At 38.7% G+C, this 15,265-nt stretch overlaps 1 protein-coding gene across 2 annotated transcripts in view; it reads right to left on the bottom strand.

Annotated features, from left to right (window-relative positions):
- LOC121632055 (thyroid hormone receptor alpha) overlaps positions 1 to 15,265 on the bottom strand; it is a 159,047-nt gene that overhangs the window by 34,535 nt on the left and 109,247 nt on the right. For both annotated transcript variants that reach the window (XM_041973223.1, XM_041973224.1), the window contains exon 5: positions 7,971 to 8,338. In XM_041973223.1, coding sequence (XP_041829157.1) covers positions 7,971 to 8,026 — 56 coding nt within the window. In that variant the 5' untranslated portion in view covers positions 8,027 to 8,338. The remainder of the gene's footprint in view (positions 1 to 7,970; positions 8,339 to 15,265) is intronic.

The raw sequence follows: 15,265 nt of genomic DNA, 5'->3' as shown, positions 1-15,265 counted from the left end.
GCGGGAAATCCGAGAACTCTTTGAACATGACAGCAACTTCTCATTGACTATGTGGGTGAAGTTGCCAGTAAAAGCGGTCACAGCGGTACCCAGACAAGGCGGAGTTTTCACCAACTGCCTCTCAGAGCGTAACATCTCTTCATCTGCCAGACGGCTTCCACATCACTCCACCGAGGTGCCGGAGGCGACAAACCCTCTGACTGTCAGCAACGTGACAGCATGTTGGTAGAGATGGAAACACCAGCAAACGGGATGACAACAGATACTCTCAATTCAGCTTTCTGTCACTCCTTCAGCCCGCAACACTCTGCGGTTTGTTTACCTTCATCAGAGCGGTTCAGAGTTTTGTTTTCAAGCACACACATTTCAGAGATGATGGCACAACAATGAAAGATTTGGCACAGCAATAGCACGATTATGAAATGATAATGCACGTCTCCAGCTCTAATCCTCTGGGCCTGGTGAAACCAAAATAGGGCTACATTAACACTTTTGCAGCTTAAAAAAAGCTTTGCACTCAGAGGTGCTTAATGAGCTCTTGTGATTATATTAAAGAAAAATTGATAAGATATTTGCAATTGTCTCACACAGCAGGTGAAAGTACTTCCGCTTGAGAAGAAAACCTTCATGCATAATTGAATATTATGCAGATCACTGTGCATGGCACAGGAGTGCTTTACAGCTCTTAGCTCTTAAAAATGTCAGGACTGCAACCCACGTCCATGTCCAGCACCCCACAAGCACACGCTTCGCTTTCTCTGCAGCAAAGTTAAGTTGAGGGCAACAACTTGATTCCTGCGGCCTGACAGACGTGCAGAAAATGCACACACAGGTTACACAACACCCTAAAACAAAAAGAAAAACCAACATAAAAAAAAAAGATGACACAAGCAAACTTACAGTGCAGAGCGGATGACACAGTGGGACTGTAAAATATGCATGGCAGCAGAGCAACTCGAGTTGAAGTTTGAGATGTAGCTCCCTCTCTTACACACACACACACAACACACCCTGATATCTCTACTGCTTGTGCTATGTTTAGCCTGCTGACCCACTCAAATACACTCGGCCTCTCCCTCCCTCTTGCTCCAGTCTGTAGGGCTTTCTTGCTCTGCTGAGAGTACCACCCAGCCCACACTGGTTGGACCGTGGCCAGCTTCTCCACGGGAGATGTGTGGAGCTTAATCAGGTAACTCGGCAAGTAGAGGTGGGGTTTTATGAGGGCACAAGCAACACACAAGACTCCAAAGGTTATCAAGGAGAAGTCACAGAAAAATGTTACACAGGTCTTAAATACTTTTTTCCCTAATCCCTCAGTCCTAAGTACATTAGCTCATGCTAACATGCTAATTAGAGGACTTTTTTCATATTTGCTCCACTTGAATATGCATCCTTGGGGTTATACATATGCTTGGTGAGGAGCACACAGCTAGATGGGACATTTGTATGTTATTTATGTTGGTGAATCAAACCTTTACACGAAAGACTGAGCAACAGCAGCGTCGCAGGCCATATTTCTTACACCGACAGAACAACACAAAGACATTCAGAGTCCAGAGGATCATATCCATAACAGCGTCTGAATGAGGCCCCCTGTCCTATGTTTAGAGTGCTACAGTTGCCTATTGTTATGCCTGTTTGCTTCAACCTTATAGCTGACTGTGTTCCAGCCTATACATCCACCACTAATGGACAGTTTGTACCGTCATGTGTCCTACCACTGTCTAAATTACAGGCTTAGCTAGAGGTGGATATAGCATGCCACTGAGTGAAAACAAGATAACTGCCTCTGTGCACATAACACAACCGTACTGTAAGCCACACACAAGGAACATGGATCTGAATGCTTAAATGTATACGGCTTCACACACGCTGGTCTAAGAAGAAACAGCTGCTTGTAGAGGACTTAGCAGCGTGATATTTATTCACATCACAAAATGGGATTCATATATAAAGATTGTATTTAATTGTTACTTCAAATTCATAAATATTATTTGTTCAATATGTAATCAGAAAATTTACAGATAGTTGTTGACATGCACTAATTCTCCGATGTTCAAAATAATTATTTGGCTAATGGCGACGCAGATTATTTGCGTCATTTATTTTTCTCTTTAACCTTTTAAAACCTGAGGTTCTTACGTGGGGGACACTGAAAACAGATGGTGGCAAACTGGGCCCAAATTGCCATTTTGGATGCTTTGCCTAAACTAAAATCTCTAATTTTGTTCCGTTTCACTTTATCAGAGTTTTGTCTTTGCAGACACTAAATTTAAAGTGTTTTTCTTTTTATTATTAATTTTTTTTAGTTTAGTTTTTATTTTATTAGTTTATTGATATTTAGTGTTTCCTTTAACATGACTCCAAAAGTATTTAAATAAATTGTGGTTGCAGAGATATACTAGATTCATTTTGGGGATGTCATTTTCAAACAGAGGCCTAAAGAATAGGTACAGGTACAGAATTAATACCACAAAAAAACCTAAATATTTGTCACAAAAAATATATATTAACATTTTAAAACATTTAAGTTATTTATCCCATTATATCTTAATGAAAACAAAAAAATATTCAAAAACACTATTGTACTACATAACAAAGATAAGAACAAACTAATTATCACCTAATATCCTCAAGCTGTTCTCAACAAAGCAAAACAAACATAATCTTACAGGTATTTAATTAAAAAAAAAAAAACCACAAAATGAGCAAACATGAAAATGTGTCATTCTGAAATTGTTCATTAAGATGTTGAGAAATTATAACATTATTCATTACACAATAGATGTTAATTAAACTGATGCTCTATCACTGAAATTGGTGTGAATGCTTGATTTGTTTTCTTTGTAAAATATATAGCTGATATAATTTGTTTGAACTGTATATATAAGCATTTGCAAACCCTTTTAGTTTACCTTATTTGTTATTTAGTTTGTTATTTAGTTTATTATGTAAGAGGAGCCAATAAACTAATCTGAAAGAACACTATATTTTATCTTAAGAGTTAAAAACTTTTTCCAAAGACGTTTTAACCTCATAAAAATGGTTCCTAATCTGACCTGTCTGAGATCACAGGGGAGCATGAGAAGCCGTAAACATGCATGTGTTCGAAATCTTCATCACAGATTACTGTATGAAGATAAATTAAGGTAGATCTATGCTGGTTGTGTGTTTAATGAAAATAAAATCCTTCTTAATTGAATGTGAAGTAATAATCGACAAACAGCTGGTTGATTCTGAATAAAACAGATGGATGAATTGGATTCGAAGACCACATGAACATGATGCAAGGAGATTCCTCAGCCTCATTTTAACACTGCTAACATGTACTTCTGAAGGAATCATCACTGCTAGACCCTTTATATTTCAGCCTTGAGGATGCGGGATACCTTGGCCATGATCACGTTTGCCTTCATGTTGATTATTCATCAAAGAAAAATTTCCCAGAAGAGAAAAACAAAAAATCTCAAGCTGACAAATGAGGCTTCCACGGGCGAGAGTTATCCAGAACGAGGACTGTCGTCAACAAGCAGAATATCAGCTGGTACCGATGTTAGGCTGATACGTCTGCGCACCGTCACACATAGGCACACTTTAAAGCAAAGCTGAATGGATTAACAATCACTCATCTGCATCTGAAGCTGCACAATGTGATTTCAAAGTCCTGCTCATGAACCCGTTTATCATTACCAGTAAAACTACAACTGAATTGGTTCGTGATGCATTCATGAACATCATGTTCTTTCAGCTTGTTCTGGGCAAGAAGTCAGTTCATGATCCCCAACAAGACGTGCAGCAGCTTAACGTGCTCAACCACTGGACCAGATGTTTACACAACCATGTAGCATCATCCATGTCATTTATTTGTTATCTGTCCAAGAGAGCTATTACATAATAGCTTAAAGCATTTTATCCATTTTCTCTAAATACTTTATGCTTTATCCTGGTTGAGAAGCTGTTTGCTTATCCTGCTCACATTCAAACCTAAGACCAATTTAAAAGAGGAAAATAAAAAAAGAGGAGGTTGAAGCACCAGGATAACAACACACAGGTATATAACTTCAATTATTTACCATGCAGCATCGATTCAGGCAGAAATGTGTTTTTTAAGCAGCATTTTTCTAAAACAGCTGGCTTAAAAACATTAAAGCTGTTAAAAACAGTGTAATTCCTGGCAGGGAATCTCTTTGGCACAAATTATGACCATAAAAACACACCCATACCCCTCCCACCGAGCTGTAAATGACTTCCCCCTCACATCAGTGATTGTTGTCAAATGAACTTCTGTACTGCTGCTTCACAGCGTGGAAGGTGAAGATGAGGTCAAAGGATTAAAATCCTCACCAAACACCCACTGGGGGCAGATTCATCCTCAAAAATACAACTTGTTCTAAATACTGGGTTGACTCTGCAATATGTAATGAAATTTAATTCCCTGCTGACTCAGAATTTAAGACCTATGAGTGCTACCTCTGTGTATTTACACAACCACAGCAAAGTTTAAGAACGAATCAATCAAAGGCAGCGTTTTCACCTTTAGACAGAAATACTGTTACGGAAAGAACCATCCAGCCTATTTAGCTTGACAGCATTTACTGACGTTTAAAGGTCAGAAATGAAGGAGCAGAAAGGCAATAAGTTGTTAACACCAGAGCAAGACGGTAAATAACAATCCTTCAATGCTTCTATGACAGAATGTCCTCATCTAAAAGGGAAGGAAAAGCAAAATTTATAGGTAAAGTTTCCAGTTCAATCTCCCTAACTGAACCTTGCCCTGATGCTTTAAAGTGGTAAGGTACCCTATCTCTCATCAGGATCAACCTATAAGGCTCAACCAGGGTGTCAGCAGGTTAACGCAAGCTAGATAACTGCATAGAAACCCAAATTGTGCCCCAACCTCCAAGAAAAGCACAAAATAACATGAATTACTGACGTCTGTACAAAGATGAGAACAAATATGACCCCTGTTCTGACTTTGCTGCAGAAACATCATGAGCAGGTTTTAATTGTTGACAGAATCTAGCATCTCCATCTGATTACAACCAATACCAGTCTGAAGAACATTTCACACAGTCTACAGTGAGACTTGAACCGGCTTCAAACAATGACGCAATGTTGGCTATTCCAAGCCATTTTTCATTAAGTGTACTTTCATAACTACAGATGCTAACCACAACCACATGCTTGGGACCTCTAAGTGGATAGTTGCAAAAATATTCATTATAGAAATATTAAAAATCATAAATTTTACCACTGTACTCCGTCTAAAAATGGGTTTTAAGACTTATGAGTCAAATTATGGCCTTTTTTTTTTTTTGCTTTTTTACAGAAAGCAAACAAAGATTTTTTGAGAATCTGCAGAAATGAAGTCATTCAACTCCCCAATAATGGAGCTGGATGCAGTTACAATGGCTATATTCGTAAAAATGCATGATCCCTAACTGAAATGGGACATCCACACTATCTGCCAGATCCAAAAAGAAGGCCAAGGACCATGAGGCGGGATTGCAATTGGGCTGTAAAGTTGAAAAGAAATGTATTGATACAAAAACATAAATAGGGTCATAGCCAAGAAAAATGATTCAAGACAAAGATTTTATAAGATGAGCATCTTTTTAAGTCTTCTTAGGTCTCTGTAAATGTGTAAATTTTGCATGCCTGCACACACAGCATACACAGGTAGATTTAAGCATGCTCCCTCACACTGATCTTATGTGTCCATAACTCAGCATAGCAGCACACCTGTTATGATAAATATATAAGTCAGATGAACACTGAAACCAGCTATACAGCAGGATCCTCTGTTGTGCATGTGCAAAGTGTAAAAACAGGCCTTTTGCAGCCCCCTTAACAAACCACATGCTGTCTTTGCTTCTGTTAAATGCAACAGGGTGCAAATAGTCTTACATCAGCTGTGGTGACACATATGTAGAAGTGATGCAAGAAGTAATCAACATGCCATCAAACTAGATGCAGTGTCAAAACAGCATGAAAAGCCAATGCCCACTGTGAAAGCTACTGTTAAATGTTTGACTGACAATCAGATTTTGCTCACAATTATCTAAAAAAAAAACAGCATCACTTCAAAGGGGTCAATACAGAACAACAGGCTGACAACTGACAGAAAAGAGGGGTGGTGATACAGCAAAGCCCACTATCATGCTGAACACACTGCGAAATCCACTCTAAGCAGCAACCTCTCATGTCTCTGAAGCTCTGAGAGCTTAAAACTCAAAAGCGCTGTGCTTTTAATTACTCGCCATGTGCAGCGTGCTACAGCTGATATGGGTGACTGGTGTCAGGAAATAGGCAGATGCGTTAAAACATGTTGAATGAAGAATAAAATTGTGGCGCATTCATTTCTACATGCATGACACCAACTGTCCTCCCAGAGGGAGAGCTGTTAATCCCCTGACAGGTGTCCGTGTTAGCTGAGGAATGTATCTGGGCTTCACACAGTGGAGGGGAATTTGATACAGCATTACAGCACAGACACTCAGCCAGTCTGTCCACATGGTCATAAAAACACAAATGCATTTTATTACACTACAAGACAGATCTGAGTATTACCAGAGAGGTTAAGAAGGGTGGAAAAACAAAAAGTTTAGTAGCTTTAAACAACTGACGTTAGTGTCCAGTGATGCCTTCACATGATTATTATGCCATTTTTACACCAAAATGAGCAGTTTTAAACATGGTTACATATTACTGCCAGCAGGCCACTTTTGACCAATTAACCTAGCATGTATGTCTTTGGACGGTTGGAGGAAGCCGGAGTACAACCCACACATGCAAACTCCACACAGAAAGGCCAGTTGAACCCCTCCCCAGCTGAGGCTCGAACCAGTGACTTTCTACCGTTGATGCCGCGCTGCTAACCACCACACCACCATGCAGCCCATTGTATCAAATATATGAATCAAATCTAAGTTAAAACATCTATTATTATGACTGGGTCTGGATTTAATGTCATAAACGGATCTCATGTGTGCTTTAATGAATTTACCAGCCAGCAGAATCTGCTCAGACCCCCATGACATCTTGCGAGAGTCCAAAGTTAAAAGATCAGAGCGGTCAAAAGGCCCTAACCCAACTAATGATGAAAAACAAACAGCAAAATCTTAAAATCTATTCTATAATCAACTGGAAACCCAAGCAAACCAACGTGGTCTTGCTTATGTTCCTGAGTGGAGCTGCTGCTTTTTGGACAGTTTGCAGGCGAGATGAATCAGATTAAACAGTGAAAACATAATGCAATCACATAGAAGCTTCCAGAGTCTTTCCATATTTCCTGAAGCGTATTCTCATACATTCTTGAGTGAGCTTTACCAATTCTAATTTCAATTACAGCTTTAAGTATTCCCAGACATATTTAATCAATCATTCAATTATTTAATTTAAAAGAAATATTTTTCCTCTGATTTCTAAATTACAAAATTATTTCCAAGCCAAAGTACACAGATACTGACTGATAATCACTTTCTTTAAGGATAAATCTCTTGCGTACTGAGCCCCCCTCTCTGGCCTTCCACTATGAGAAAAGCTCCATTCCACTAATATTATGTTTTCATTAATGAGAAGGAGCTTAAACGGCAGCACGCTTGTTTGTGTTTGCGCCAGCCTGACTGCTGAGACTCAAAGACTCAAACGTCGCAGGCCAGAAGCAGCTAGAGGTCCAAGTTCTCTGAAAACAACTTAAGAAGAATAAAGAGAGGAGGGCGATGGGGACGGGAGAGGGTATGCTATGTTTAGCTTGTCTGGAAAGACATGGAAAAACAGAAAAAGATCCAGATGATGAATGACTTTGGAAAGTATAGATTTCCCTCTGCACGACTTGGACCTCAGGACAGATAAGTTAAGGCAGGAGGTGATTTTATGGCATCTTGACACAAAGGTTTGGTCATGACGAAAAGCTCTTTGTAACAAACATGAAGCAACAGCAGAAAAAACAAAGGAAATAACAAACTCACTGTTTCTCTTCTCCCTCTGATGGGTTAGAGTCCTGCTCCTTGGGCATGTGTTCCATTCACCTTAATTCCATCCAGCAGCCAATCATGAGAGACTGAGGCAAGCCCCACCCTCGGATGCACACTTGTCATTCGCTGGTTGGGAGGGGTCAGTCAGTGCAACATGACAGGGCCCCGTCCCTGGGGTTCCTGGGAGGGTGGTGTTGGAAGGGGGTGGACCCCCGGTGAGGTTGGTGGCTTGTAGCGGGGTGGGAAGCTGCAAAATATGGAGAATACTGGGGGCTCCTCAGGGGTAGGCGTGCTGGCCCTGCAGCCAGGGCTGAAGGTGGATGTTTCTTCTCAGAGATACAGCAGGAAGAATGAGATTGAGCCTGGAAAAGACCACATAAGTACATTTAGATCATACTTTCTCTTCAGACTGGCAGAAAAACACTCGATAAGTACGCTGACAAATAATTATGGGAACTTTTAAAGCAAAGGGGTCAAAACTTCAATCATCAACACAATATGTTTGCAGGGAAACAGGAAACAAATATCTTTCTTAAAATGTGCTAACACAAAAGAAAAAAAAAATATATAAGGGAAAAGCAGAGTTTGTACACTTCTAATGAGCTCAAGTGTCTATATTTGGTCTGACAAGCACAACCTTGAACCTTCTAAAGCCTGTTCTACGTTAAATAAGTGTAGGCTTATGGACGTAGCCTTCTATCCGTCTTCTCCATTTAGGCATAGCAAACGGACCTGAAACCGCGGGAAAATGTTGGGAACAGCTACTGTGTGACTAGCGAAAGGAACAAAGGAGAAGTTGCTATGTATTTAACTGATGCACAGACCACTGCCTCTTTGTGCATCGTCATGAACTCGTCCACTCGCCATGCTTACTATAGTTTGAAACTGACTTCAGAACTCAGAGGTATACTTTGGACTCTTCACTGCCCTCTAGTGGTTGTGCTGGCTAACAACCATGCCAAAGTAAAGCATGCAAATACAAAATGTGGGACGTTTCATACCCAAAGACCTTTTTATGTACATCAGAATAGCATAAATGATGCTTTAGACAAGCTTTCTTGTTATAGTTCTCCAGGCTTCTTGAAGGACTTTCTAAAGCTCTTCTTTGGATGTTGGCTGACTTTCCTTCTGTTCTATGTCAAAATGATTCCACAATGCTTCAAAAACCTTAAAGTTTGGGCTTTGGAGAGAATACATCACTTCATAAGCATCATTGCTATCGATTATTTGTCCAGTCTGTGATATTTGGCATATCTCCAGCTTTTTCTCCCTGATTCCCTTCCTTAAAAAAGGCTTGTTGACAGGAGAACACTGGAGAACATTTCTGATAAGGCCTCAGTGTACAGTAGATGGATCAGGTGAAGGTCTTTTGCTTTTTTTTCCCTCATTTTTCTTACAGACAATACTTGAGGATACTGTTCATCTGCTGTAGATGTTTCTTTTGTCCTCCATTTGTCTTGTTTACCACATGCTGATATGACAAATTTTAGGGTAATTCCTGTTTGATACGATGTCTGTCAAACTGTTATCGTTCTAAGTGATTCTCCACCTGAGATCATCGCACAGGACAGGCATTGCTGATCTACCTAACAGCTCAATGCATTATGTTAATGGAAGCAGACAAAAGAAGAAGCATCTAAAATAATTTACCTTTGGAAGCAATCGCTGAGCGATTACCCACAGGGAAATTTACATGCTCCAGAAATCGTTTTCATCGAAGATATGCTCCTATGCTCATGAGTAAATAATAGCTTCACCACATGTGTCTACAGCAGGTAATGCTCCACTAAGCCTCCTGTGAGTGAGTCTCACATTCCAGCTAACACTACATGACCCCGCTCACATGAAACCAGCTTTGGATCGAGCGTGCAGCAGCGCAGGGATTCGTCTGAGTCACACACAAGTCAACACAATGATTTGAAGGTCACAAACTCACCTTCAATTTGTAACTGGCTAATTCCTTAAAAATTAAGCTGAAAACTCAACAAAATTCACCTCCTGCAGAGGATTAAGCTTTAAAGATGGCCAGTGGGATCTCTAAAAGGGTATTGAGTTCTCAAGAGGGGTCTTGATGCATTAGCCCCTGCCGCCTCCTTGTCTTGGTTGTCTTGGTAAGGTTTTATCCTCTCTTCCACTAATCCGTGTTTTAGTGTCTTTCTAATCTGGAACAGTGGGATAAAAGCCATGAGAATGCCCTTAGAAAGGATCGAAAGGAGATTTTGATTTGTTTTTTATTCCAGATCTACACCTCTTTTCAGGCAAGTGATACTTTAATAGGATTAAAAATGACTAACATCTCTGTTAAAGCAACAACAGCACACTAAACTTAATAAATATTATACATGTGTAGTACTTCACATTGAGTCTGACTTTAGTGCTAAAGCACTAATTGATTGATCAATTAGTTGGCGAAAATGAGGTATTTCTAGGTTTGGGACGGTCTGGTATTGCAACAAAAAGGCAGAAATGTGAATTTGTGTGGAACTTCTGTTTCGTTTTGATTCGCAGGGGGTGTGCCAAGCGGGCGATTTAACTGGATCAACCCAAAATAAATCAGAACAGCAAAACCTGATACAGAGTGAGTGTTATGGGTCATTGGTGCTTCTTTCTGTGCCTTATAGAGTATAATCAGACAAGGAGGTCAAAAACATCCCAAAAGACAATGTGGAAGATGAACTCCATGAATCGTGTGGATTAAAGGTAAAGGTTTGGATGATCAGAAAGTACATTTGGACATTTTTACATACAGAATGAATAAATTAAAATTATTAGCATCAATTAAATAAATTTACAAAGAAATCATGAATACAGTTTATTGTTTATTTTCAGGTTCTTGCTTCTGGTTTAAAGGTTCTTTTCCTCTTTATTTGTCTCTCTGTTTGGGTGACTGTGAGTACAAAGTCTTTTCTTTCCGTTTTCTCTCGTGTTTTGCCAGTTTTGTTTTTCTGCAGCTCTCTTGTTTGGATTTCTGTTTGTTTGATTCTCTCTGGTCCTGCGGCGCTTTCTGTCCATCAGTATGTTTAAGAAAAGCTTGTGTTGTTTTTCATCCTCCCTGCTTCATCTGTGGGTTTGTCAAATCACATCTAATGAAAACAGTAGTAGAGGAGAAATGGTCGACTGCTCTGTGGTTCGTAGCAGCAGAAACTTTGGGCTGACTGAAAACCTTCTGTTGAGTTTTTAACATCCGAACTTGCTAATTTATTTTCCTTTGGAGATTCTTTAGCTGTAACTATACTCATGGTTACTTTACAAAGTCTACTTTGCTAGATCTTTAGCATTTTGTTTGTCATAATACTTCATCATTTTGTTATTTCTGTAGAGCTTGTTTCATGTGGTCTAAACAGCCGTGACGGATATAGAAAAATTTTCTGGACCTTGGGTTTTCTCTGAGTTCATAACTCAGCTGGTTATTATTTACTTTGTACATCATTTGAATTGTGTTGTAATCTACTACAGCTTTAATTTTCAGTGTGTGTAACTGGTTGAATATTTCATGGTTCACAAAACATTTTTTTAATGTATGGCTTTCTTTTGCAATAAAAAGAATTTGTTTGTATAATAAATATAATAAGTGTTTCCACAAATCCCCACACAATTTGTCATACAGTGGTCTGTCATTTATTGCAAGGGTTACGTTCTGAAAATGACAACCTTATTCATTTTTCACAATTCAAATGCATGTTAAGGCCTAATTATCCCTCCTTGGAGTGTTTATAGACCTTTTCAACATTTTCACACACTTTCTACACTCTCTAAAAAAACCTACATCTATTTAACAATGTGAATTTCTTAATAATTACTCCCCCCGTAAAATATATTACAGCTTCTCTGCTGCCAATCAAGACACAAAGCACAGTGGGCTGATTCCTACAGTAAAATTTGGACATGGAATGGTTGAAATAGGATTTACATATACTTAAATATGCAGTGCATATATATATATATATATATATATATATATATATATATATATATATATATATATATACTACATTAAAGAACCTCTACTGTCCTAAAAATGTTATTCATTTATGAATTTTTAGACTTTAAGTGGAGAATTATGGACAACATTCAAATTATGTGATAGGGTGTCTACAGAGGAATGTGAGCTTTCCCACATATTTCTGCTTCTAGGATAAAGAGGTGCATTGCAGAAATAATGCATGTTTTTTGTAAATTTAGCTACTGTAATAAAAGCAAGTTACCACCAAAAAAATTACACAAACATTTAAATTCTTTCCCCATTTCCTGTATTTTTTTTTTTTTTTTTTTTGTATGAAAGACATCTTTAATGAAGTTGTACATAAAGAAGTTGTACATAAAAATACACATAAACACACAGAAACTGCTGCCTTTGCTCCATTCCTAGTTATGAATTATACCCAGAGGCAGAACCACCCAGAAGGATCAAGTGTGGTGTGGTAACCAGGATGGTAATGACATACGCCCTGCAGGCCAACCACTAATGGAGTGTGCTTTATCAAAGGCTTTCCTCTCTATCACATCAACTGCTGCCACAAGTGGCACTAGCCTCAGTTTGTGTTTGTGGCACAAACAATTAGTTGATTATCACTCTGGGACAATGAGGGCAGAGGAAAAAAATGGGACTATTGTGTGATTAGCAACTGCAATTACAGCTAAACACCAGCAAATTAGTCAACAAACGTCCCACCTCACTTAGAGAACCATTCAGCTATTAGAGTGGGAAATTACCATGAAATTCATCTTTGTGACTTAATCTTTTCCTCTGCATCTCTAAATCCAGGAAAACTCAGAGTAAAAAGAAACATTATAGGAAACCTGAAAGTTTTATCTTTTAATTTATTTATGTGAATACTGTTGCACAGGGGAAATTAGTTTAATCTTTTATAAAATGTGTTATTTAGAAATCAGACATGCTGGAGATTTGAAACATCAAAGATCTAAATGCTTTATTACTACCAATTTTCACTAGACATTACTTTTCATCATGCATTACACAAAGATGGAGAGAGAAGTGGCTAATTGCTAACTGTCCCACTCTCTTGGATTACACTAAGCTATGGAAATACTCAAAACTCAGTCCAATGTACAAACTCCATTTTCAGAAAAGCTGTGAATCAGATGCAGTTAACCTCAAATCTGTAATCTCTTTAATCAGTTTGAAACCTTTATTTAACAGCCCAAGCCAAAAAAGAAAAAGATCTTCACTGCTTCCCCTGACTAACTTATTTTCAGAGTTAAAATCTGAGGCAGCAAAACCTTTTTATGAAAGTTAGGAGAAGAGCAAAAGATTAATAAAATACACAAGTACCACATTTCTTGAACAAATCAACAGTGTCAGCATCTATTGTTAGGCTAGGAGGACGGGACTATGAGGGAAGAGGCAGGTGGATGTAGGAATTGAGTTTATTTAAAGGAACTGAAGTAGATCCATTGGCTATAGAACAAAGGACTTGAACAAAGTCTGAATAAAACTCATACTGGACAACAAATTAACTGACAACGAAAATCTAGAGTGGCACAAAAACAAACTCAGAAGGGATGGACGAGGATCTGGCAAAGAACAAAAGAAAACAAGGCGTAGAGCAGGTGTGATAATTAGAAACAAAAAATTGGCTTAATGGAGGACAGGGACTAAATCCAGAAAAACTGAACTTTGTTTCAATACTTAAACTGAAATCTAACAACAGCCAAATACAACAGAACAAAAAAAAAACAAGCAGATTAACTGGTAATGGGTGAGGGCGCCAGGATTAGGTATAAAAACAGCCTTAAGAAATAGCTTATTCTTTCCAAACGAGGAAGGGTCACAACTCACCACTTGTCAAAGAATCATAAAAACTTTTCAAAGGAATGTTTACTTCAACACAAGTAGCTTGGAACAACATTATCAATCAACAAAGTCCAACACTGGATCCATAAATAAAACCTGTATTAAACAAGTAGGAAGCCATGCATCGACTCTTTCCAACACAAAGTTAGACAAAGCAACAATTAACAAGACTGAGAAGCAACTCCTGGTGAACGACGTCCACCAGATTGATGACCAGCATGGCTCAACCAACCACTTCAGCAAGAACATTCAGCGTAACATTTCTGAAAGGTACTTACAGAAAGAAAAACATGATAGCAGACCGATAAATCTTTCTCACAAAACTTATCTGCTGCTACACACAAGCTACATGATTCCTCTCTTTCTTCTCAGCTACTGTGTCCTTGTTTGCTCTAGCTCCAGCCCAGGAAGTTATGTTGACTTAAATATCCCCCATTTCCAAGGTTAAATACATTTTGTCAAGATAAGGTGGGAAAGGAAGATAAAAGTGGCTTTTGATAATATACACAGTACGTACTGGAGGGAGGGAAAGTTGATGAAAGGTGAGGAGAAGAAAGAGATAGGTCAAAGTTGGAACGCAGACAAAATAAACCATCCGCTCAGATTTTTCTCAGATTCAGCAGTTTGAGAAAGACTTAACGTTTATGGATAAAACCCGTGTTATACACAAGGTTCAAGTAAGTCATGGATTTCATATGAGTGATTATGAGTTCATGTTTCAGTAGCGTGATGGGAATTTTAAAAAGAAAGGTTCCCTGAAAAGGACAATTTTCCAGGCACTTCAGAAATAATTTAAATTAAAATAAAGTTAGAGGAAGTTTGGACTTCCCAAAATGTGCAAAACCTACTACTGTTTACCACTGATAATGATCTCTAAAACCATAAAAAACACTGTCTAAATACTGATATTCCACCAGTTTTCCCCCTTTTTTCATGCCCAAACAGTTAAGAATCAGACAGGAAGCTCGGGATAGAGGGAAATGATCTGGAACAAAGGCCCCTGGCTGAATTCACCCTTGGGCCATCTCAGTGGTCATTTACACGTCTTAAACTACTCGGCCATCCAGATGCCTTCAACATCCAGTGTTTGGGTATCAAACAATGATCGGTTTAAAACAGGAAAGAGAAATCTCAAATGTTTTTATTGTCCTCAGTGGTGAGTGTGGCCACTGAAACATGTCAAACCACGTTAAAACCACATGAGTGACCTCCGGGGAGCTTTTGGTTTTTACAGAGGCAGAAGTTCATAGTTAGAACGGCACATTTAGATGTATGTTAATGTTTTAACAAGATTTCTGGAAGGGGGCTACAACAGAGGTAACCTAAAGTAAAAGGTTTCTAGATCTTTACCTGGTTGCTCTCCCATCTCCTCTTGTTGGCTCAACCTCTTTGTTTTGTGGAGGTAAGGTGTTTTTTTTTCTTCATGATCAAGGAGTTGTGGTCAAAGAACCCTTGAGCTGACTTGACTAGATGA

The sequence above is a fragment of the Melanotaenia boesemani genome, chromosome 21 (assembly GCF_017639745.1).
Source record: "Melanotaenia boesemani isolate fMelBoe1 chromosome 21, fMelBoe1.pri, whole genome shotgun sequence".
In the NCBI taxonomy this organism is placed as follows: domain Eukaryota; kingdom Metazoa; phylum Chordata; class Actinopteri; order Atheriniformes; family Melanotaeniidae; genus Melanotaenia; species Melanotaenia boesemani.
The sequence above is the reverse complement of the archived record's forward strand: the minus strand, read 5'-3'. Positions and strand labels throughout refer to the sequence as shown.